General features: G+C 39.0%; 1 protein-coding gene across 1 annotated transcript in view; it reads left to right on the top strand.

Moving 5' to 3' along the window:
• Positions 1 to 24,522, top strand: part of PREP (prolyl endopeptidase) — a 90,589-nt gene that overhangs the window by 51,078 nt on the left and 14,989 nt on the right. Inside the window, exon 11 of the mRNA XM_074536549.1 lies at positions 19,296 to 19,432. Coding sequence (XP_074392650.1) covers positions 19,296 to 19,432 — 137 coding nt within the window. The remainder of the gene's footprint in view (positions 1 to 19,295; positions 19,433 to 24,522) is intronic.

Here is a 24,522-nt window from a genome sequence, read left to right on the forward strand (position 1 = left end):
AAGACCTTTTAAGAGCAAATCCAACCATAAACCTATTATTGCCAAGTCCATCACTAAATGTGTCACTAAGTGCCCATCTGTTTGTCTTTTAAAAACATCCAGGGATAGTGACTCAACTGAAATCATTAGGGGTCTAGAAAAACAGTCATTATATTGGGATGCTCTAGCATATTTATGACTTGCAATTTCTAGAATAGATATTGAAGGGTGGATTCAATTTTATATATGTAGGATGTTTCCATCTTCTGGCTAAGAGTAAGAATGGAATAGGGGCTTTTTCTTTCTATAGACAAAGGTGTAACAAAATCTAGTGCCAAAAGTGGAACTTCAATAAGCTTAGCCTGCAAAAAGGTGAAATTGTGTAGAAGGTAAGCAACATAAAGCCATGTAACAGCATGGCTTGGAGTCTTTGAAAAGAGATTAGATACTTCTTTTAATATCTTGTTTTTAATTTTGCCTCTGACACATGCCAAGGCACATTCTCTAAAAGCGTAAAGGCAGTAGTATGTGTACATGAGGTGGTTGTAAACAGCCCCATCTGTTTGTCTCTACATCTCCAGACAGAAATAAGAGTGTGGTAGAGAACAATTTGCTGGAAATGTTCTCACAGAGAATGCATTTTTGCTGCTTCACTCAAATTCATTAAGGGTCTTTCTCAGGATAACTTTAGGGCAGAGTGAGCTGGATCAGAAAAAGAAAACTGCATTCCCTTTAGGAAGGAACTTGGTACAATTGTAATGCTGCCATCAAACCCAGAAGGATAATAATGAAACACAAATACCCATGTAATTAAAAAGGATATAGAAGAGGTTGCTGTAAATTAGAAATAATATATTCTTCTAGTAAATCAAATTTTATATAATAAATGTCTGGAAAAATAAAATCTCATTTTACACTTAAATCAATTGCATGCTAAATTAAGGTAAAGTAGAACAGTACTACAGATCATTTCAAAGAGGAAGCATGCTGTTGCTATGCCCTTGGAAACTTTCACTTTGTAAAGCACTGGCAGAGATTCTCTGTTAGGCTGTAACGTGGTGGAAGTCAGTATCACTGCTTCTGGTTTTGTCCTTACTTGGCTTCTGCTCAGTTCCAGCCCTAGGGAGATGTGACCTGTGTAGTTACACTGGGATCAGGGCTTATGAAGAGCACTCTTGGCTCACCAGTCATCCAGTTTTGCCTTATATCAAGAAATTATCTCAGTATGGCAACTTCTTGGAAATTAGTTTTGGTACGTTTCATTCAGATCCATGGAGAAATCTCAGCTGAGCTGTGGAAAAGGCTGTTTGCCAAGGCCAGGGCTGGGGCTGCCTGCTCGAGTTTGTAGTGACTGAGCCTGTCAGTGCTGCACAGGTCAGATGGACTCCAGCCTTTGTTTCCATTTGTGTGGTCCCACTTAGAGCCTTGATGGTGCTTCTGCTTGGAGGAGGGAAAGGGGATAGAGGGGTATCAAAGCAGGGTATAAAAGGCTGTCAACCTAAATGAATACACAGCCATTTCAAAACACAGGCAGCATTGCAGGGAACTGTAGAAAAAATCTAATATAAGAATACAAGAAATATACTGAAAGTAGGCAAACCTTGATTATTAAAGGAGAATGAACAATGCTACATAATCTATTTAATAATTGTAATTTCCATCAGAATTATGAAGTAGTAAAGGATAATGTTGCTGGCTGTCCTAATCCATGTCCTTAATGAAAGGCAGGTCTCCTGCCAAGGTTCTTTCTTTATTCTCATATACCTGAAGAAATGCCTACTAATACCAGCAATCTTCCCAGCTTTGCTGTGCAGCATGTATGAAAATGTAATGAGTTATTCTTTAAATATCTTTGAATATAACAGGGTCAAGATTTGAACTGAAATGTAAGGTGTCATGTGTATATGAAACCTGAATTAATGGCAATTGGAAAATTGCCAGTGCCTGATTTTTGGTTTTTCAAATCCAATCTACACTATTTGGTATATGTTGATATGTTGCAAAGTGCAAGGGTAGACTAGTAATAAAGTTTACTACACTAAGAAACTTTGTGGTAGAGTTGCTGATTTTTTTGTACCTAGGGCTAAGATCTTACCCTTTGACAACCCAAACTGAGAACAAATTAGCCAACTTGCACTGAAGGGAGAGCTGTTTCCACACCTGACTTTTGCACCAGGGTAGGAGCATGTTTGTGAGTTATTGGCCTGCAAGTACAGTCTAGTTCATTGTGCTGTAGCTTGTATTTATGTCCTTACCTTGAAAGACTCTGTGACCTTCATGACAAAGTCAAACTGTTTAAAATGCTTGCCACACATCAAAAATTTATCCTGGCTGCTTTTGTTAAATGACACATTAAGTTGTATTAATTACTCTTCCTCTGCAAAGAACTTCTTGAATTTGTTTTTTCTTCCCCGTGTACTTCCATCTATCACAATGACAGACTTTTCCAGGAAATAGCCCGGGATGGGCTTTACAGAAGGAAAAAACACTTTTATAGGAGCTTAAAAACAGCACTTGCCCTAAGATGTTTACTGTGTTAATAACTCAACTGTTGCTTTAAATAAAAGCATTTTATTTAAACAAAAGTATTTTATCTCTGTAAAGGTGCCAACTGTGTTCTTATATGCCTCTCCATGTTAGCACCTCTCAGTGACACTTAATCATGGATAAACAGTCTTCTGGTGTGGCTCACAGCACACCTACTTTTAGGCTGATGTGTAGGCTTTTAAGTGTTAAAATTGCAGCAATAAAAATGTTGATTGGCTCCTTTTACCATTCTTTGAATACCCTCCAGTACTTAAAATACTTTGAGACGAACCAAAAATAGATGTTGCTATTGACAGATGCACTTTGGATTAGCTCTTGCAGAAGGTGAAATTCATAACACAACTTAGTTTGATTAAAAAAGCAGCTGCTGTTTAGATATTTCAGCACAGATGCAAGAAGCACAGGCCTTAAAAAAATGTATTTCTGTTTGTGCTGGAAGGAATTTCCACCTTTCTTTTGCAGAAATTACTTTTGCAGGTGAAGTCATTTTCATGAGAATTTTATTCTTTTCTTTCTCACTTTCACTCCCAGCCCAAAGCCATTGCAGGACTGATTTCAAGTTATGAAGCATTGATAGGGAAAATTCGTCTACAGTCATTCTCATTCCAAGTGGAACTTTACACCATACAGTTTGGCACAGTGATTAATCTCTGCTTCAGGAAAATACAACACTGAGAGATGAGTCAGGCTTGAGATTGACTGGCAGAGAAACTTGTACACAGCACCTGCCCATGCTATTCCTGGATCTTGCTGTTGCTGGTGGTATCATTCCATGAGCATTAGATTCCCTCATTAATGAAAAAAAACAGAGGAAAGCAGTGTCCTCTGAAAACTGTAGTAAGCTCAACCTGCTAAGCAATGCAAGAGCTGATACTATAATTATCTTTGGTTTTTTCAGTGTGGTTATAGAGATGGTCTTAACATAGTTGGGTTTTTTTTCCCTTGCTCACATATATATCTTAGAATCAAAGCATGGTTTGAGTTGGAAGGGATTTCAAAGATCATCTAGTTCCGGCCCCACTCCCATGGGCAGAGACATCTTCTGCTAGACCAGGTTGCTCAAAGTCCCATCCATCCTGGCCCCAAGGATCATGCATCCACATCTTCTCTGGGCAACCTGTTCCAGTGTCTCACCACCCTCACAGTAAAGAATTTATTCATAATTTCTCATCTACACTTTCCCTCCTGCAGTTTAAGCCCATTTCCTTCTTTCTGTTGCAATATGCCCTTGTAAAAAGTTCCTCTCCAGTCCTTTTGTAGGTTCCTCTTAGGTACTGGAAAGCCACAATAAGGCTACCCCAGAGCCTTCTCCTGAGCACCCCTAACTTTCTTAGCCTGTCTTCATAGGAGGGGAGCTCCAGCCCTCTGATCATCTTCATGTGTCCCCTCTGGCCTGCTCTGACATGTCAGTGTCCCTGTGCTCCAGGGACACCTCAGGAGCTCCAGGTGGGGCCTCACCAGAGGGGTGACCTGCTGGCCATGCTCCTGTGGATGCACCTGGACACAGTTGGCTTTCTGAGCTGAGTGCACTTTGCTGGGACACACAGAGTGTCTGGTCAGCCAACATCCCAAGTATTTCTCCTCAGGGCTGCTCTCTGTCCACTTCCCCCCAGCCTGTATTTGTGCTCGGGATTGTGTTGATTGAAATGCAGGAGTTTGTCCTTGGCCTTGTTGAACTTCATGAGGTTCACACAGTCCCACCTCTCAAGCCTGCCATGGTCCCTCTAGTTAACATCCCTTCCCTCCAGCATGTCCACAGCTTGGTGCCAGCAGACTTGCTGAGGATACTCTCAGTCCATTTTGCAGACAGAGGTGTTAGGCAGCACCAGCCCAAATGCCCCAGAACTGCCCCACTGACCAGAACTCGTGTGACTTTTTGTATTAATAGATCATTGTAAGTTGTAAGATCATTTAAATCTATCTGCTGAGACAAAGCACTCTCATACCAGAGAACTGAAGGCATGTACTTGCAACTGATTCTGAGCAGAGACAAATAATTTTCCCCTTTTCTACAGAGGAATAAGTAATTTTGGCATAATTTTCATCCCTCTCCTAAGAATCCATCACAACCAAAAAGGGGTTGATTTTTTAAGAGTTGGACTTGCTTTCTTCTCTCAGCATTTGGGGTTTGAATTCCTGCCTTGATCTCATGGGATGGGAGGATAGCATTAATGCTTGGGGAAAAAACGTTGCTTATTGTTGTTTGTTTCTATTTTATTCCTTTTATTTCCTTGCGGTTTTGTATTGTAGTAAGGAAGAAAATGAGTTTAAGAAGCTTTGGACAATACTTCAGGCACGTGGTATGACTCTTGGGGACGGTCCTCTGCAGGGCTACGAGTTGGACTCAGTGATGCTTGTGGGTCCCTTCCAGCTAAGCGTATTCTGTGATACTGTGAAATATTGGTGGGAAGAAGGAATGTGACAAACACCACAGTTTTAGTGCTTGCCACAGTACGGCGGGGGGGAAAATAAGCTTTGAGCCACTTCTTTCAGAGCTCCCAGGAAGGAGATTGAAAGCTTTGGCTCTGATCTCACCTAGTGCTTTGGCACCAAGGCACCAGTCTCACTCTGGAGGACACCAACAAAATCACAGTGACAACTGTGACAGCCCTGGCAAGTTGCCTGTGGAATACAGTATCTTACACCCTTGGCATGTGATTGTTACAAACACCACATCAGTCTGCCATTATCTCTCCTAATTGGAGGTCAGTGAAGAAACACTGAAACACTGAAAATGTTGTGCTGTAGTTTAAAGGCCCTTATAGTTCTTGAAAGCCAAGAGATTGTATATTAAATGTGTTAAATATTTGCAGCCACATTACACTCCTTTTTAAGGGAGGAAATTGTCAGAATCAAGGACTTTACATCTAGATAGAGTATCAATAGATGGATTTCTTCTGATGACCTTAATTGCTCTTGAACTTTGAAATCCATGTGCTGGAGTAGCAGAATAACAGTTGGCTCTACATCCATTATCATTTAAGTAGCCCCATCAAATGCAGTTCAGACATTCCTTAGGTATCTGGAGTAGGAATCACATCTTTATATTCCAAATAAGAAGCTGAAGTGATGGACTTTGCATTGCTTTCTTCACCAATCCAGTTCAAATCCTATTTTAAGGTCCTAATGTGTAGATTTGTTCTGTCTCTTGTATATCCTGGGGATTGATGCATAGTTAGGAATTTGGGAGCTTTTGTTCAGCAGAATGCAGAACAATGGAAATGTGGTTTGGGATGCAGGGGAGTGCAAAACTTCTCTTAGGAAGAATTAATACACTACTAACTACACAATGTGAAAATAATACTAACATATTTTTTAAAAAACTCTCTATGTTCATTTGTATTGTCATATAGACTTTGAGATTCAATAGTTCCAAGTTTTTAATAGTAAATTCTTTATTTTTCTGTTGAGTGTGTAGGGAGCTGGAGAGCTTCTTAAAATGGAAGTGTCTGTAGAACCATCATGCTCTAGACTTTATAAAAACGTTCATTGGTTTCAAGCATTCAAGAGAAGTGATTGCTCAGTAGTTTACCTAAAGCTCATTATGAAAGACTGTTCCTGCACCTTACTCAGTAGAACTTTTATTTGAACTTGCAGTGGTTTGTTTTCTACTTTTCTAGTGAAAAATGGAGAGATTTTAGTTGGGGATGTTAGTTGGTTTACTTAATCCCAAACTGCATTCCACACACTCTCAGAATTCCTTAAAACACGAGGTGAAATAGCACAGACTGACAGACTTGTAAGCATTAAACATAGTGTTTATGGTGAATTGAATTCCTCTTTGCACCCAGGAGTTTTAAACAAGAGCTTAAGGAATTGTAGTGGAGCTTAAAGGATTGCCTCACATGTCTTAAATGATTGCATTATTGATTGTAAATAAAAAATAGTTTTGATTTTTACAGTAAATGGGAAAATACCTTTTGCTATCAAAAAGATTTAGAAAGTCATTCACTCAGACACCTTAAATAAACACGTGTTGAGGTCTTCAGGAAGCTCAGTAGGTAGATTCTTTGCTGATATAGAGATATTAAAATGATAATGTTGTAGTAAAAATACTTGGGGTTTGTCTTCCTTCTAAAAAGTCACTGAAGAATTTCTTCCCTTCTATTTTTCCTGGAACTTTGATATTCACTTCTCTGATTGAACTCACCTCCACTAATTAAGCATGAGCACATTGCTATTTTAATTAACTCTCTTACTCACAGGGTAAGTAAGAATTCTGTTTAATATTCCTCAGTGGGAATCTATTTCCATCTTTTCTTCTCCCATTTGTATAGGCTTATCAGTGTTATTTCTCAAAGGTAGTGAATATTATTAACTTCATTCTACTGGAACAGAAACATTCAGGATGAAATTTGTCCATGGCTTCACGTTGATGAGGTGTTGCTCTGGGGATGTGGTTTGCTGTTCTAATGGCAGTGGCTTGCTGATCCTCAGAGTTGATTTTTCAGATGTGGATTGAAAACCTAATCAAGATGGTTATTAAAATCCTACACAAATAGTTCAGAGAACTTCAGCATCAATAAAAAGCCCCCCTCTTGATATGTCTAATAGTAATAAAGGCTGACAGCACACAGTCTTTTGATCATTATAGTGTTTGTGTGTCTTGTATAGTGCAGATTGAATGGGCAATACCATCCATGATAGAGGGTCAAACACAGAATAGCTCTACAGGAAAAAAAATGCTCTAAAACCTCTTTATAGCTGTTTAATTCTTGCTTAAACCAAGTAGTCGTAAAAATGGGAAATTTCAGCATAGTCCTCTACTGAAAGAAAAAAGTGATAGCTGCCCCTTTTCTCACTAAGAAGATAAATGTCAAACTTTGGCATGCCAGCATTGTTCAGAATGAGAATGCTCCTCTGCAGAATGGGAATATTTCTATCCATCTGCCCACCCATCATTTTGCCTCATGGAGCCTGGCTGGTGGGGTGGGGTTTAATTGTGATGATAATGCTGTATTGAGGACAGATTGCTCTAGGACCACAATCATTAGTTTTATTCAGCTGGCAAAAGATGATTAGATGATGGCAGTTGTCATTCATCACTGGCAGAGGAGCCAGCATTCGAGCCACTGCCCTAGCAGGGAGACACACTGGCTGCCTTTACTGGGCCTCCTAGAAAACCAGACTTTTCTGGTTGTATTTTTCTACTAGCAGTGTCATGTAAGTGCATTTAATAGTCATTAGGTTTCCTAGGAAGGGGATTTACTCTTAGGAAGAGTTATATACCCAGGTATGTATCTGTCTGTGCCATAGGACAGTGTTTAAATTCCAACAAATTTCCAGAACAGTAGCAACTACAGTAGTTTATTTGTTAGTGAGGCTCATATTACTTGAACATAAAATGTTGGGCGCTCTGTTAATAGGTGTTTGCACATCTGTGTTATACATATGGGCGAGTTTTTAAAATGTTTTCTTTGGTTTTAACATGTAAATGTTTAATACTTAAATTTTTAACCATTTTCTCAAGTTTAACTAATAAAGCTCTGTAATGCAAGTGGTGGATTTTTGAATATATCTCTCTTCTCACCAGCTGTTCCTGTCAATTTTGTTAAGTGTATAAACTCCCTGGATGGCCTTCACATTTCTCACTTTCCTAGTTTAATGAAAAGGCAAAAGGCTGTGAGAAGGGAGGCACTTGTTCTGCTTTAGAGTCTGTCTTCTTCACTTCTGCTTTTGAAGCTTCTCTTCTTGAAATCACACAAAATTTGTGTAAGAACAATCTCAGAACTCATCTATTGGAGTCCCAGGAGGTAGGATACTGGCTTTTCCTGTAAGAAGAGAGGAACCAACTTCTACTGCCCAACAGCTGTGCTGAGCAAGAACCTGTAGCAGAGCTGCTGTAATAACCAAGGGGCAAAAAGACAGGGAAAAGGAAGAAACAACCATGCCTGAATGTGTTTGGATGTGGTGACATGGGCATGACTGAGCTGTCATGGGCACTATGGCAAGTCACTTCTGCCTGTGCCAATTCCCCAATTCCTGCCTGATTTCTGTCTGCCTTGTGTTTAAAAGCCTTCACACTCCCTAGGCAATCTGTCCCAGGTTCTCACTGAGTTTCCTATTAAAAAGCTTTTGCAGGGAATAGGGGGACACCATCTGAAGGTTTCACCTGAATTCACTTCTTGAGCTTGAATGTATTGCTTTGTGTCCCTCCCTCACTGCCATGGAAGGCAATTGGTTCTCTTCAGGTTACAGCCAGCTTCTGCAGATTTAGAGACTGTCACTGTGTGTCCCTCAGTTTTATTTTCCTTTTGACTAAAAACAAAACAAAAGACAAATCTGCACTCTGTTCAGCTTCTCTAGTGGATTGTATTTCCTGGCCTCCTCTCACTCTGCATCCTCTTCTGGAATCTGTTTAGATGCTCAGCATATGGTGTGCCATGGTGTCGGCTGAGCACAGCACTCCAGCTGAGGCTTTGCAAATGTGAATGCAACAGGAGGGGTTACTTCACAACACATTGGGCATGAGAACTTGGTTTCTATGTCCTCGTGTAGGGTTTGCCTTTTCCCTAACAATTCATTGTTCAGTTTGGTATGTGTACATCTCCAAGATAGTTTTCTAAATTACTTTTTAGTGAGTTGTTCACAGTTCTTTATGTGATTACATCTGTCAGGTTATATAGTATGTTGTATTTCTGGCCTTGCTGAATTGCATTTTACTATTTCAGGTAGTTTTGGCTTCTCTTTGTTGCTCCTTCCAAAAAGGGCTCCCTTGTCCCCTCTTTTCTGCAGTGTCTCTGTGTTTCCTGTTAGCAATTAAGCTTCACCACATCTCCATACTCCCATTTAAATACTTTACAGTGGATGCATCTCTCATTCTGAATAGTGTCTCTGTAGGCAACTGGGGAACTGGAGCGTTTTCAGAATAGCAGTGGCTCTGGCAGAGCTGGGAGGTTTTTGTTTCAGAGTTGCAGGCCTCCAGGCACACACAGGTTCATAACTAGTTTATGCAGTTATTTATTAGGTTACAAAGAGGTTTAAGGAGGTAGGGCAGCTCACAGAGAATAAATGAGAAGGTTGTTGCTCCTTTATTTGCTTGATTATTGCAGGACTTAAGAGAGTTAATCATGGGCCACATTCGCAGTGTGCTGGGCAGCATGGAAGTGCAGACCACCACAGGGCCCTTACCAACCACAGCTTGAAGCAGAACAGAGAAAGAAATTACATTTGGAAGATTGATAATGATAGCTATGCATTAACTACCTATAGGAGGCAAAACCAAATTAGAACTGCTAAAAAATGCAGATAAACTCTTGATATATATACACACACATAATCACTGCAGCCCAATAAAATTATACTTGCTGTCTTCATCCAGGGTCAAAACTGCTTGGTGGATTAGGGTTTTTCTTGTTGTTAGTTAACATTCATCATCATGGTAGAAAGCAGATTAACAGAGTTGAGAGTGGAAAACAACAATTTCAGATGTTGGTGAGGTCTTACATAGACATATGGAAAATGAAAACCTCTGAAAAATGATTCTGTGTGGCCACTACTTGGAGCAGACTCTGCTATTGAAAGGGGATAAGAGAAGCAAATTATAACAAGTCTGGTAACCTAAAGTTATAGCTCTTGCATTCACTGTAAGCATAATCACCTTAGAAAAGGATGCATACTAACCAGGATGATCATATAATATTAGGAGCAGTTCCGTTTATACTTAGGGAATATTTAGGGAAAATAATTTCTGCTAAATAGCAGTGAAGAGACTTTGGAGAACCTCTATTCAGTGTTAGATGGCACAACCACACCTCTTAGTAATACACTGGTGTTGCTGACCACTGTGAAGGGCAGAGTCTCCATTTACTCCATTTATACCAAAGACAGAAAAAAATTGCACTAGTAGCAACAAGGCAGAGCTTAAAAAGCTTAGTCAATGCTTTGTCAACAGATTTGATGGCTTGTTTTTTCTTAAATTGGAATCACTGCTGAAAAGACAAGCTAAACATAAAGTGCTTTGATAAGTATCCAGAGATGCAAAGTTGCAAAATTGTGTTAGTGGAACACATGAGTGGAATCATTCTGCAGACCTCTCTTATTTGTCCTCAGTATAACAACTGAAGTAGTAAAACCTTAAAAATCACAAAATCTTGGTGAATTCTGAAAGGATATTTTTTGGAAAGAAAATAAAGGAAGATAGTTATTTTTCAATTCACTTTCTACTCAAAAAAACATTAAATCACTCATTTTTTCTGGACTTTTGTCTGCTTATGATGCAGCACAAATTCATCAGTGTGCAATTTTACTAATGATAAGCTAGTTTGCATCTTCATTTAGCAGTTGATTTGATTTTATCAACACTGCTCAGAGGTACTGATAAAATATTATCTTCCCTTAGATTAATTATTTCTTCTCTGTCCTTGAGTCATCTCACAGGAGATTTATGGGACATGGGGAGCCTCTAAGAACTATTATTATTCACAGTAACCAGTGTTTCAACTGTGTAGATGACTGACATAAAGAAAGAGATTATTTCCTTTGTCCCAGCTTCTGTTCTCACAGACAGGGAAAAATTGCTACATAAATTCTCCTTGGCAACTCCCTGAACTGCTTGCTCTTAATCCAGTTTGTCAATTATTTTGGAAGAACCAGTGTACAGAGATCCCTGATAACAGCTAAAAATAGTCTGGATGCAGAAAGGCTTCAACGCATAATGCCTGAAATCACAGAGTCATATTTTACCAGTAAGGACATCCCTGACTTTTTATTTCTGCTTAGTGGTGGTTTTTGAACTGATAGCACTCATTCTAGTTGATCTGGTGCCATTACAAATTTGATCTGTTGATTTATTGAGAGTTGAATATTAGTTGTGGATTATGATACAGGTTTATTGGTTTTGCTGTCTTGTTCATGTTTTACCTAAGAAAGGAAAGATTGCTGCAAACTGTCCTTAGTCTTAGGGCTTAAAAAAAAAATTCCTCTTTTGTTATTTGTTTTTCTCTACCCTGCTCCAAGAGTATTACAAAGGTGCTTCAGCACAGTCCTTGGTGTTCCTGGTATGAAGTCCCTTCAATGTCTTAGTTTTGACACCTGTCTGGAAACTATACCATCAGTTGGAATTTTTGCTGGGTTGTTTTGTATTAGACTTTGAAGCATTTTTTCCCTAAGCATTGTTACAACAATGAATGAAAACTTCTCTTCTGCTTCTTGCTACTCACTGAGTGATTTTTCTTCATTGTACAAATGACTGCTACAAATCTGAAGACAATTGTACTGTCTCCACAGGAAGCTTGAAATCAATACCATCTGAACATTAGAATTATTTTTTATAAGTTAGCACCCCAGGTATTTTACAGGACTTTAGTTTTTCCTTGACCATTCTCAAGGGAATGAGAATGGTCCCCTTCTCCTACCATTTTGTTTTTTATTTTTTTTAATCATGTAGGGGTGCAAATGAGTAACTTTAAATTCAAGTTTATCTCAGAAAGTAAATTATATGTAGCTATAATTTGAGTGAGAAAATGGATATGGAACTCCTTCGCAGTACTTTTAATGACCTATTTATTTCAGTAAGTACTTCAGAATAAGTATTCACAGGAAAGTGATTCGGAACTGATTTTGAAGCATGCACTGTCTGGTGTAGAAGATTTCTCTTTTCTTTCAAACTAAAAAGCATTAATGAATTTTTTAATATTCTACTAGCCACATGCAGAATTTTTGTAGGTGTTTAGTGATTTATAGTGCTTCTGATTTTGGGTACCCAACTTGACATCAGTAAGCATGGTATGGTTCTCTAAGGAAGAGAGAGCAGAGCCCTCTGAAGTTACCTGGCCATTGAAAGTCCTGAACAAAGCTTCTTGGCCATGTAAGCAAATGCATGGATCCTCTTGAAGCTTTGACACAAGCTGACACTTGACATCCCCATTGTCAAGAGTGAATTTTCTCTGTGCAAGAAATTTTTGGGTATGAGCTTGCAGGTGAAATTCAAGCACCCTGAACTATGTAGATGCCCAACATTAGGGAGAAAATCCAACAGTAGTTGTGTTGTTTTCCTGAAGCTTGTAAACACTCAGCGGTGAGGCATGTTGGGATGGCCAAGAAAGCTTGAAGCAAGATGGAGTCAATACCAATAGTTACTAGTAAATGTTAGTTAGTTAGCTAGTTACCAGCTAGTTTGAATGAATGCATCTCTCTCATCTCTCAGTGTGTTGGATTAGGTGTGTGAATCTACCACATCATAAAACTATAAATAAGAATAGTTATTGTGAAGTAGCTTGCAAAAAGTAAGTTCTTCCTCTTGCTTACCCCATGGTAAGTTGCCTCTACGTTTTTGTTCTTGGAGTGTTTCTCATTACAATTTGAACTGATTTCCAGCATGGTAAAAATGAATAGTGTTTATTTTCTAATGCCTACACACTACTGCAGTGAGTTGTCTCTTCTCAGAGCAGTTTACTGAGTGAAGTAAACCTTGATTTAATGAAAGAAAATGCACTAGCCAGCAGCTGTTATTTATGATTTTATTCATAATGGTATGCTACTTCCATCAAGACACCCCTTTGTTTGTCTCATGCTATACTGCTTCACAGTAGTACATTTCCTGAATGCATAAACACAGAGGTAATTCAGAAAAGAGACTGTAACTTACAAAGGCCCCTGGGACATTTTTCTGTTTAACATGACTACAGTGTATGTTTAAATGAAAAGGTAGATTTATCTGTCTCAAATCTGTCTCTCCACTGTACACTAAGTCATGTTCAAGACAAATTGATGAAAGAAGAGGAATAACTGTACTTGGTGGATTTAAGTTATTCTGCTGCAGGAGGCTCTGAGACTGCACTGGAAGGGGCAAAGGATAAACAGAAAAGGCAAGAAGCCTCTCTACAGAGGTAGAGGGTGTGTGAGGATCTCATTGGATCCCATTTACCCCCAATGCTTTATGTAAGGGGGATGATACCTTTTAACTTATTTAGAAAAGAGTGATTTAAAAGCAGTTTCTGCCATGCCAGTCTTGCAGGATTTCCCATCTTTCACCTGTATTTTTCTCTTATCTTCCCCTGCATCCTCCCACTACCCTGTTAGGCAGCTGAACCTAGTAGCAAGGAGACCTTTCCTCTAAAAGACCATCTCCTGGCACTTTGCCTCGGTCAGCATGAGTCTACTTTTTGTGCCGGTGGGTGGGTGGGTGGTGAAACAATTTCTTCTGAGCAGTTTCTTGATTATTTTCATAGTGCTTTTGCAAATGTCTGTGGTAGGTGTCCTTCTTTCTGGGTTTTACCTGCATGAATTTTTACTGTACTGAGTTACTTTGGCCCCTTTCCAGCTCAGTGTTTAGCAAGCTTTGCAACCCACACAGAATTGCTTTGAAGCTAATTTAAGAGGCTTAAAGAAGATTGATGAGGATTCCCCTCTGAAGAAAGGAAACCTCAGATCCTGTAGATTTGCTCTGTAGTGGTAACAGTTCTCTGTTATTTTTCCGGACTTCTGATTCATGTTCCATATAAGAATACAAAAACTGGTGTTTCGTAAGAGCTGTTCTTACGTGTGGCCATGGGCTGGCTGCCAGAGCTGCCCATGGGGCCACTGCAGATCTTACACTTGGGTCCATGCCACTGCTGCAATAAATGGGGAGTTTTGCTTGTGATGTACTATGATCTTTAACCCCAGACTAGTGTCTGTTTTGTAAGATCAGAGGTGATGAGGGATGGAATCAGCTATGGACAGATGGTGGGGAAGGCAGCACATGATTCTGCTTGAATCAGTGAATTTTCTGCCCTGGCATCTCAAGAGAGGATTTCTCCCTGCCTGCCAGCACTGCCTGTTCAGACTTGCTTGTGTGAGGGCAGGGTCTTTGTGACTTGCCCCCCTGAAGCACCCAGTGTTAGGACTTGTCAGGGGGAGATGTTGCTATGTGGCATTGTTCTGGCACCTTATCTCTGTACCTAAACATAGGTTTGAAAACTTTGATGCCACCATCTGTGAAGGAAGACTTCCTCTAGGGACTATGCCTTTAAGTTTATTGTTCTAATCACCTTTCAAAGATACTGGTGTGGGATTTTTAAAATCCCACAGTGAACATTTAACAAAGCATTTGTGACATTTGGCAAAATGTGAGCAACGTTATGTGATTTACTATGAATTCCTTATACTTTTGTTCCCCAAATCTCAAAACAGAAATGTTGCTGTGTGATGAGAAACCTTTACTTAACAAGGGGAATACTTTATGTGAAACTCAGTCCCAAGTAGTCATTCCCTGTAGCCCCTGTGCAGGGGTTGCTGGGACTGAGCAGTGTGTTTTGCCTCCCCGGTGCTGTCTGTAACTTTGTGGTGGCTGCAGCAGTGTGGGAGGGCAGTTATTCTTACCTAGAAGTAGAAAAAATTGCTAAATCCCACAAAACTGTTAAATCCTGTGTTGGTTTAAAATGAAAAGGAATTATCTCAGAAAAAGTGTATAGGAGATACTGGGAAAAGTTATTTTAAAGGTATTATTGTGCTGTTAATAAACCTAAATTATTGAACATGAATTTTTAATAAGGAGCATTCCAGCTTGATTTATATGCCATTTTAGTTGCTCCTTGTAAAATTTTTTGGCATTCCACACAATGGATGTCAGTTAATGACAAATGTGATTCTTACCTGTTCTTAATCAAGCACACACAGACATGGAGAGAATTGCTGTTTCTAGTTTGTAATACCTAATCTTGAAGGAGAATTTGGGAGAGATATTGTTAAAATAACTACTGGCTTCCTATGAATAATTAGCCTGCTGTGACTTAGGGGGTGTTTTCAAGTCTCAAAAATTAAAAGTTTCTACTTGCGTATAAAATTCATGTTTTATCTACAGGACATAGCTCTTTCTTGACAAGACAAATTAATCACTTTTTAACTGGATTTTAATGCTTTGCCATTATGAGCAAGTCAGGCAAATGATAAAAGATTTGTGAACATTCAGATACTGTTCACAGTTCAAAAAATATATAGATTAGACCCAAATGGACAAGAGTATTTTGGATTTGTGTTTTACAGCTGCATTTCAAAACCTGTGTTGAATCTTACCTTAGAGGGTGAATTTTAAATGTGTAAAGGTTTGGGGTTGGTTTTTGTGTAGAAGGATTTTAGGTTTTGTAAAAGCAAGATGAGTTTAGGTGCACTTTTCTTACCCTAACAATTATAATTATTACATGCATCTTTTAATCTCTCCATTATATAAGCACATAAAATAGTTCTGAAAGGGAGAAAATGTAAAACTAAATACTCAGAAGTTGCTGCGGTTTTTAATTTTTAAAAATTGAAGTTTTTATTCAATGTCAGTAATTTTAGATATTTTTAGTTATGTGGCACAATGTGAGTGTGCAGCAGATTAGTTTTATTTATTTATTGGTGTGATTGTGTCAATTTCTTTAATATTCTAGGGTACTAATTTCATATTTACAAGAGAAGTGCATATTGGATGATTGCCAAAATTGTTTTTACTTCTGTGTGTATCAATGTCTGGCTATGTAATCTCTGTAGATAAATGAAAGAAAAACTTCATCTGCAGCATCTGTTTTTCAGACCTTTTGGTTTTCTAAAATACTTTGTTTTGCCTCCTGGTGACTTGAGATGGAGAGGATGCTTCTTGTCATTGCAGAGGCAGAGGTGGATAAATACAGAGCCTTTCTGAATTCAGGTCTGTGTCTACAATGCCTGATGGTAGTTCCCCTCTTCCCTGAGTGAAGATTCACCTAATATAAATACTGCACATTTAAAGCAGATGATAATTAGGAGGACAAAGACCTTCCCAGGAATTAATGTATTGAACTTTTTTATCCTGCTTAACCCCTTAGTAAATTTACAAGCCAGAGGGCAAAGCTATTAACTGTGCTGGCTTGTAAAACTTACTCTGTAAACTGTCTTTGACTAAACATCCACTGACTTTTTCTGGTCTAAATTTCTTTCAAATGCTAAGTTTAAAAATCAAAAGAAAGTAACACACCACTCTATAAATACATATGTATCACCAAAGAAGAATTATTAAGATCGGGCTCTATTTCTCTTATATAGCTTAATTTTAATTAACTTGTAGCAATGAGTAACTGTGCAAACAGTGTTGCTTTCTCCTTCCCTCACAATAAGTAGAGTAGAAGCTATAAATGTATACTTCAGGCTCTGCCATCTGAATTGAAGGTGTTTCTGGCCCTGAGACCCCACTGCCATGTGGCACAGGGACATTAATGTGAGACTGATAGTTACAGCTATCCCAGGGCTGCTCCACTGCTCCAGCACTGTAATCCTAGAATAGCAGCAAGGGCTGCACGCAGCAGGAGTGCCCTGTCAGCCACACAGCATTGCTCTTGCATTCCTAAAGGCTGAAGGTGCTTATTTTTAGCATGTCCCTCTTTGAATGGTGAGTTTCAGCATTCATAATAATATTTCTGAAGTGTTTTTCTCCATCCTTTTCCCTTCAAATTAATTTTCCTAGCTTGTCCTCTTCTTATAAATGCTGACATTAGTGACATAAGACCTTATTGGAAACTATATGAACAATGAGTAATATAATGTGACTGGCACAAATGGATCTCTCCTATCTGTGATAACACAGGAAAAGGTAGTACCCTTTTATGAGCATTTAGCACTGTAAAAGCTGACAGCCTCTAAAGTTAGGCATGAAACACCATCTTGGGAAATCCTTTTTAGGGCTTGCCCTTTGCAGTTTACCTTAATCTTTGAGATAGAAGCACATCCCTTTATTGGTTACATGAGTAAACCATTGGACTGCTTCAGAGATAACAGCTAATTTAAAGGTGAGATTGAATCAGTTGTTGAAAATAGTCTATTTGGAGAAGTTTAAATGGCTTCACATATCTTAGTGTCTCACTGAATTTATTTCCGTCCCCCCTCTCTTGTGTTCTTGGAGGGAGAGGTAATAATTATTTTAGCAAAGATAGGACTGAAAACCCTTAAATCGCAAATTTAAGCAATGCCATGCAGCTTGACATGCATTTTTTTTTTTCTGTTGAGATTTTATTTAATGGTATGTTATTTTATCTTAACTGATGACAATAAAAGCCCTACAGAAGTCAGTTTTCAGGGAGCTGTTATATAAAAGATAAAGTCCTCATTCAGAAACCAGCAGTGAAGTTAGTGGCATACTTCAATCATCAGGGCAGGACTGGCCAACTGCACTAAGTTTCTGGAAATATAGAAAAGCTGGGTTCTTGCTTCCTGAGAATTTCCAGCAACAGCTGGAGTTGGCAGATAATGTTTTAGGGAAGAGTCTCTGGAAATCCTCATCATCAGCCTCAGTAGTTCTCCTGTTCATCAGTTATTTTATTTGTTTATAGTGTTCAAGTAACTATTTAAAGTAAAAATCCATTATACTCTGCTGTTCTGACAAGCACTTTGTCAGTTGAGATACAGTTATGACAGTTGGAAACAGTGATTTTATCTGTGTAGAAACACCCTTAGGCTTTTAGTTTTGTTTTGTTGGGTTTTTTTCATCCACTGTGGGTGCTGTGAAATTCTGAATTTTTATTTGTAATATGTCTAGAGGTTTTGGTAAAGCCTTTGGAGGTAGATGTGATTTCATTTGCAATTTCTCACATTTCCTTAGCAATGATTAAACTAAAATTAAATGTGATTACTTTGTTTTCCGCCATGTGGATTTACATGTTTCACATTACAGGCAATGCTCAGAATAAATGCATTGCATAGGTTCATATTACTGATGAGGTTCATGTGCTGTAAAAATAGAACCTGTTGATCATGTGCTTTACAAATCACTGTAGGACTATTTCCTTTAAAAGCAGAGATTGTAAGCATGCAACTAAATTATAAGAATGTGTCATTCTTCATTTACTACATTTTTGTTCTAATTAGAGTTGAAGCTGCAACGATGTTAAAGCAAGGTAGCGAAAAGGAATCAGCCAGAATTTTAGGACAAGCAATAAGCTGCATTCACAGCCACGTGTTTTTCTTGATTGGCAAATTATAACACAGTGGATCCCAAATTAGAGTATGCAGGCAGAGACATGCATCAAAACAAGAAGATGTGGGAACTGTGTTAAACAATTACAGTCTATGTTTGTGTACATGGAGTTCAGCTTTCAACCTCACACAGTGTTGTGGCAGCAATAGAAAGATGTATGGAAGCATGTGCTATGTGGAGACTTTGTGTTTTGGGAGCTGGTTTCCTTTCAGGAAGAAAGCCAGTGAGCAGTTCAGTTGTCTTCTTTGATGGACTGGGGATTCTGCAAGGTTGGGTCTCCTGGTTCTAGTTGCCTAGTAATGTCCAGAAATGCACCAAAGTGCTACAAAAGTTTCTGTCATGGCTTGTGTTACCACCCTGATAAGGTTGGTGTCCCTGAGACAACCTGAAAGACTGGACAATGCTTAGTCCACCTTTGCTGGATACAGACTGGCTTTAGTGAAATTATCTGTGCAGGAAATCTGGTTTTAGTTCTGTTTGTTCTCTGTGCCAGTTCAGTCTTTGCTCCTTTCATATGTGACAGACCATGCAGCCCTTGTGTTTTGACAGTCTTCCCTTGAAGAGAGCTGTATTCTTTTTGTAACATTTTCTTAAACCCTCTTGTGTGTAGAACTGAAGAATAAGATGCCTAAAGGTGATACCATCATACCCTTGGTATTGTCTAATTTTGGTACATTTTCCAGAGCTGCTAAGCAACCAAGCAGGTGGTGCCCAGTACTGAACCTGACCTGGGCAATTGGTGCAAGTTGCTCAGGTTTTACCCTCAGACCCCATAGAAATGGTCACCTCTGATTCTTGTTAACAGCACTTGTGGGAAGTTACAGCCCTAAGAGCATTTTGTATTTCTTTTCTCTTGTCTTAGGTTTTCTACCCTAGCAAAGATGGCACTAAGATCCCAATGTTCATTATTCACAAGAAAGGAATTAAATTAGATGGTTCTCATCCTGCCTTCTTGTATGGATATGGAGGCTTCAACATATCAATTACACCAAGCTACAGGTAAGCAGGGTGATTCACACCTTCTCCTGAAGTATCTGCTATTAGCAGCTGTCACCATGAATCTGACAGGATGCATTTCAGGTTCCTAAGAAGCAAGATGAGGGCCATAAGGGCTGCCCAGGCATCATTTGTCTGCTTTGTTAGTTCTGAATTTGAGGGTTTTACCCAGGCTCACAGAAGAAGTTATGTCAGAGCAGAGAAGTGCTCTGCGCTCCTGAGGTTTACAGCAGACACCCTGCTCTTAGGATTACACCTTAACCTCTTCTTGCTCTGTCACTGAGTTGAACAGAAAAACATGGACAAATATATTAAGGAAATATTTGAGCCCATTGCTGAACTAATACCGTAAGAAAGTTTCTTTATTCCAAGTGAAACGATTACCTATGTCTAAATATTATAGAAAATCAAGTGTTTGACTAACTTAATGTAAATAATTAAAATTTGGCTGCATTTTCATATTATGCTTTTGAGATTACATTGGAAACAAAATCCTTCTGTGGCCCATATGATCAGGAAAGAGGATTGTGTCTTGACACACAAATGATACTGTCCTCACAAATGCAAAGCAACTCATTGTAAACCAAAAATGCTGTGTTCAGATCAGGCTTTGTAGCTCTCAAAAGCCATTAGCTTTATTGCATAGATGATCCCTTTAAAGAAAAGGCTTACTTCTTAAGCAAGGCAATTTGAATAGACTTGCCAAGAGGCAGTGCTTGAATACCTAAGAAATGCTCCTAGGTGAGGCAGAGGAAAGCAGAACTGGAAAGAGCTGAATAGAGAACAGTTTTTCAGGAAGCAGAAGAGCAGCTCACTACCGAAAAATAATCTATTATAAAACAATCCTATTAAGTTTAAATGCTACCAGTCTTACTGTAGAGTTAGCACATTTCAAGAAATCCTCTATAGTGCTTGACTTTCTTATTTGCTGTGATTGTATTTCTGAATAGCATTTACAGTTTCTTGTCCTTTTTAGCAAATACCTTGTCTAACAATGAATCTCCCATCTTGTACTCTGTGATTATTTGTAAGCTTTTTATCTGCCTCATAAAGCTACACTTCTAATTTCTTGTGGTTCTTGAAAGACACAATTATATAACTAGCATAGTTTTAAAATTCTTTTTTACTTAGGCTTAACCACTTATTTATTACAGTTTATTGTAGATGCTGAGAACTGCTATTAAACTTACCATGTTTTCATTTTTAAAGAATGTAAAATGAATATTACATATCTGTTGATTTAAGGTAAAATTTCACATCCTGGAGAGCTGGTTGCTGGCAGAAGGAGAAGGTATTTCACAGTCCCTGCTTCCACCTCCCATCCATTGGCCCTGGTGCTTGCTGGAGCCTTTGCTAAGCTGATTTACCTCACAAGAATGACAGAAAACTATCCCAGCAAAACGGAGTGGGTGGGTTTCTGCCATTTTGGCAAGCTAAAAATTGATTCTCGTAGGAGTCCAGCAAACAGCAGCAAAAGGTTGCAGCTGACATTTAGAAGAGAGGAAGATGGGAGGTAGGAGCAGTGACCTATATTTTCCTGAACCCTGTGAAACCTTCATTATGCAGTTCATAAATTAAGAATATGAATCTGTAGCAGTCCCTTAAAAGCAAATGCATAGAGAACTATCAGTGACCTCCAGATCAAAATATATTGTCCCACTGCCAATGTAAATAAAACATGATTGGCCACACCTCCCTCCTTACTCTCTCCCTGTAATATCAAGATATGATTTCTCAGCTTTCTCTTTCTAAAAGAAAAACAAAAAGAAAAGCCAAAAGCTTCAAATACACATTTATGACTAATAACCTGAGAGTAGAGTACTTGGTGAGGGAATGTGTTCCAAAAGGAGGGAGGCAAAATCAGGGAAAGGAAATTCTGGCGGGGAATTTATGTCAGAAAGGCAGGATGTCCAGTTCACCCTTTACCTGGCAGATTCCACTAATGCTTTACTCCATCTCTGTTACTACATTATGCAGTATTCCACAAGGAGTTCCCAAATCCAAGTGCTATTCTATCCACAGCCCAACACCATGATTTGGTGGTGGGGTTTTTTGGTGTTTTTGTTTTGGTTTGGTTTGGTTTTTTTGGGGTTTTTTTTGTGGTTTTTTTTTTTTTTTTTTTGCTTGGTTGGTTTTTGTTTTTGTTTTTGGGGGTTTTTTTGTTTTGTTTTGTGTTTGTTTTTTTTTTTTTTGTTGTTGTTGTTGTTTTTTTTGTTTTGTTTTGTTTTCTTTTTTTTTGGTTGGTTGGTTTTTGTTTTATTTTATGACCACAGGCTTGAGTGCTAGAAAGCAGCCGCAGGATGGCCAAGGCTGAGGCTACATCACTCACCTGATTCTGAGCTGAGATGTAGCCATGGAAATGTAACCAGTAGGAATCAGCTTACCTTTAAGAAAAACAAACAAAAATTCCTGGCTAAAGACTCCTAAGCTTTTTTACTTAAAACTTTCCACAAAGCATTCCATCATCTCCTTTCCAGTGGCTCAATCCTGTCCTGTATGTCTTCCAGGCTGTACAGTATTTTCTTACTGGTATTTCACACCCATTAGTGTGAGCCAGCTCTCTGGTTTGCGGAACTTATTTCTGTTTAATTCACAAACTGATGTTCCTTTTCACATCAAAAATGAAAAAAATATTTTTCACTGAAAGCAATAGAAACAAACCAACAGGTTACAGGATCCAGAAATAACTGCAGCAATGATGGGCCAAAGTCATTAAGTCAGTTACAGTAGTGGTTTATTTTTGAATGCAAGCATGCATTTTTCATATGGCTTTTCTGGACTGGGGAGCTTCATTTGGTGGCATTTTGAGATGGTGCTTGCTAGAGCACTGTCATTAATTATACAGCCCACATAGCAAGTGCAAGTGAAGGCTGATGGAGCTGATGCCAGTGGCTTGGCAGAGCTGCTGGGGAAATGGCATCACAAACCCACCACTGATGCCTCAGATTTGGCTAACTGCACTGTAGGAACCAACATGTTTCCCTTCACTGTTGTGTGTGTGCCTGCGTGGGTGCAGGAGAAGCAATTTCTAAGTCATCCTGGAATACAGCTGGTTGTGCTGCAGACTGTGAAATTGCTTGTCACCACCAGGATGTTCCCAGCCTCTAAGCAAAGAGGTGGTGCACGGAAGAGAGACTGAGCCTGGAGAAAGGTCAGCCCTCAGTGCAGAGTGGAGGATTACTCCTTTTGCTTATTCTCTTACTGCTCTCTTCAGCTCGACAAAAGCTTAAAAAGCAACCAAGTCCAGTGGCTCAGGACTTCTTCCCCATCACCTGTGCACTAGCCTGTGTTTTTCTGTCAACTCTAGTACCTCACAGCAGATCAGTAATTCTGGGGAGGTGTTCTTGGTCTGTGAAGCACTGCTCCTCACGTTGTTCTCTACTGTAAAAAACAATATCTGATTTATTAATTCTTGTTTTATGCTCTTTAAGAGTGATTAGAGGGTCAGGAAGGAGCTCTCCATGGTGGGAACTGCCTTCTGATCCCTCCACTGACTCCATCTTGACCCTGTTGTCCTTTCCTTTACCCTGCTTCCAGGAGAGAAGGAAGAGCAGGGATAATGAGCAAAAGGCTAATGGGAAGGGCAGGGAGCTAGACTTTGCTTTGCAGAATGAGACATTTCATAGCCATGCAGGTTGACTGGGCAGTTGGCTGTGACTCAGACACCAAACTGACTTGTAATCAAATCTGGAAGCAAGAATCCACCCAGAAAAACACAGCAGGCAGTATTAGGGTTGTGTGTGAAACTAGAGCTTTGTGCTGATTACTTGGAATTTTCACTTTTTAAACAAGTAATGAGTTTGGAATCTATATTTGTAAAACCTGGTTCCTGAACTTAAAGGTCAAGAGAAAAACTTTGAGAAAGTTTGTTACAAATAGTCAAAATATTGGTCAAGTTAGGGTCCTGACTCACCATGATCCTTCAGATGGGCACAGTTGCTTTCAGCAGATGGAAGAGGATGGATTCTGTTGTGGAATATCTGATTTTTTGAAGTCTTCTCATGCAGTATGTTTGTGAAGCAAGCTCTTATCTTACCTCTAATTGTTACTTGCTACTTCTGGTTATTAGGGAATCAAATAACTTTGGACCAAGAGGTCCAAAGTTTGAGGTAGACAGGGAAAAGAAGTGCAGAATATTTTGGGGGGTTTTGTGACTCTACATACCAAAAATTAAGAAGCCACAGTCTGATGAGGCAACCTGCTGTCAGGTTACTCCACATTAGCTGTGCAGCAACCTGCTGAAATTAAAGAGTCCTGCAGTTTGACAGAGTAATACTCTCTGACCTTTGCACAATGTGCTTCTAGAATATCAATCTCGCATCTGATCAGCATGTCACAGCAGTCTAAGGAAAATGCAATTCAAGTGATGGTCTTAAGAATTCATTTTACAGAAGCTGAGACAATTCATAGCTCCTGAGCCATCTGATAGGCTGGATAACCAGCCTAGGTGGAAGCTTTTCCTTTGATGGTTATGAAAATTCAGAAATCTCTTACCAGTTATCCTTGTGCTTTCCTTTTCATTTCCTTACTCCATGATATATACGCTCAAGAACATGTGCCAGTACATAAGTAATTGCTTTGGGAGGTGTGAAAATTTCACCTGTTGTGATACTGCATCCACAGGAGACACACTCTAAGACTGCCATTTTTCAAACCATTTCTGATAAACAGCAGTGGGACTTAAAGGTAAAAAGACACAGCCCTTGCCCTTGTGGTTGAACAAATTTGTTTTCTGCAGACAGTGGTTTCTGTGTGAAAAAAGAATTCAAGTAAATAAGAAATTTAAACCTACTAGAGGGGGAAAAAAAAGACTTGTTGAGGTTAAATATTAATATTTTACTTGTCTTTTTTGCATAGGTGTGGTTGGCCTTCTGCAGCTTTGCCTGTATTAAGCTACTGCCTCAGCAGATCAACAATTAACATTTTTTAATTGTTAAATATAATTTGATTACTTCAGTCCATTAAAAAAAAAAGATAGTAATACATCTGATACTTTTGCAACTTGACATTTTAAAAAAATATGCTATTTTCGCATTCAGACAGTTTCAGGAGATAGTAGGGGAGGCAGAACCTGTAATTTTATGTTTATACTA

This window comes from Zonotrichia albicollis, chromosome 3 (assembly GCF_047830755.1).
Source record: "Zonotrichia albicollis isolate bZonAlb1 chromosome 3, bZonAlb1.hap1, whole genome shotgun sequence".
NCBI lineage: Eukaryota > Metazoa > Chordata > Aves > Passeriformes > Passerellidae > Zonotrichia > Zonotrichia albicollis.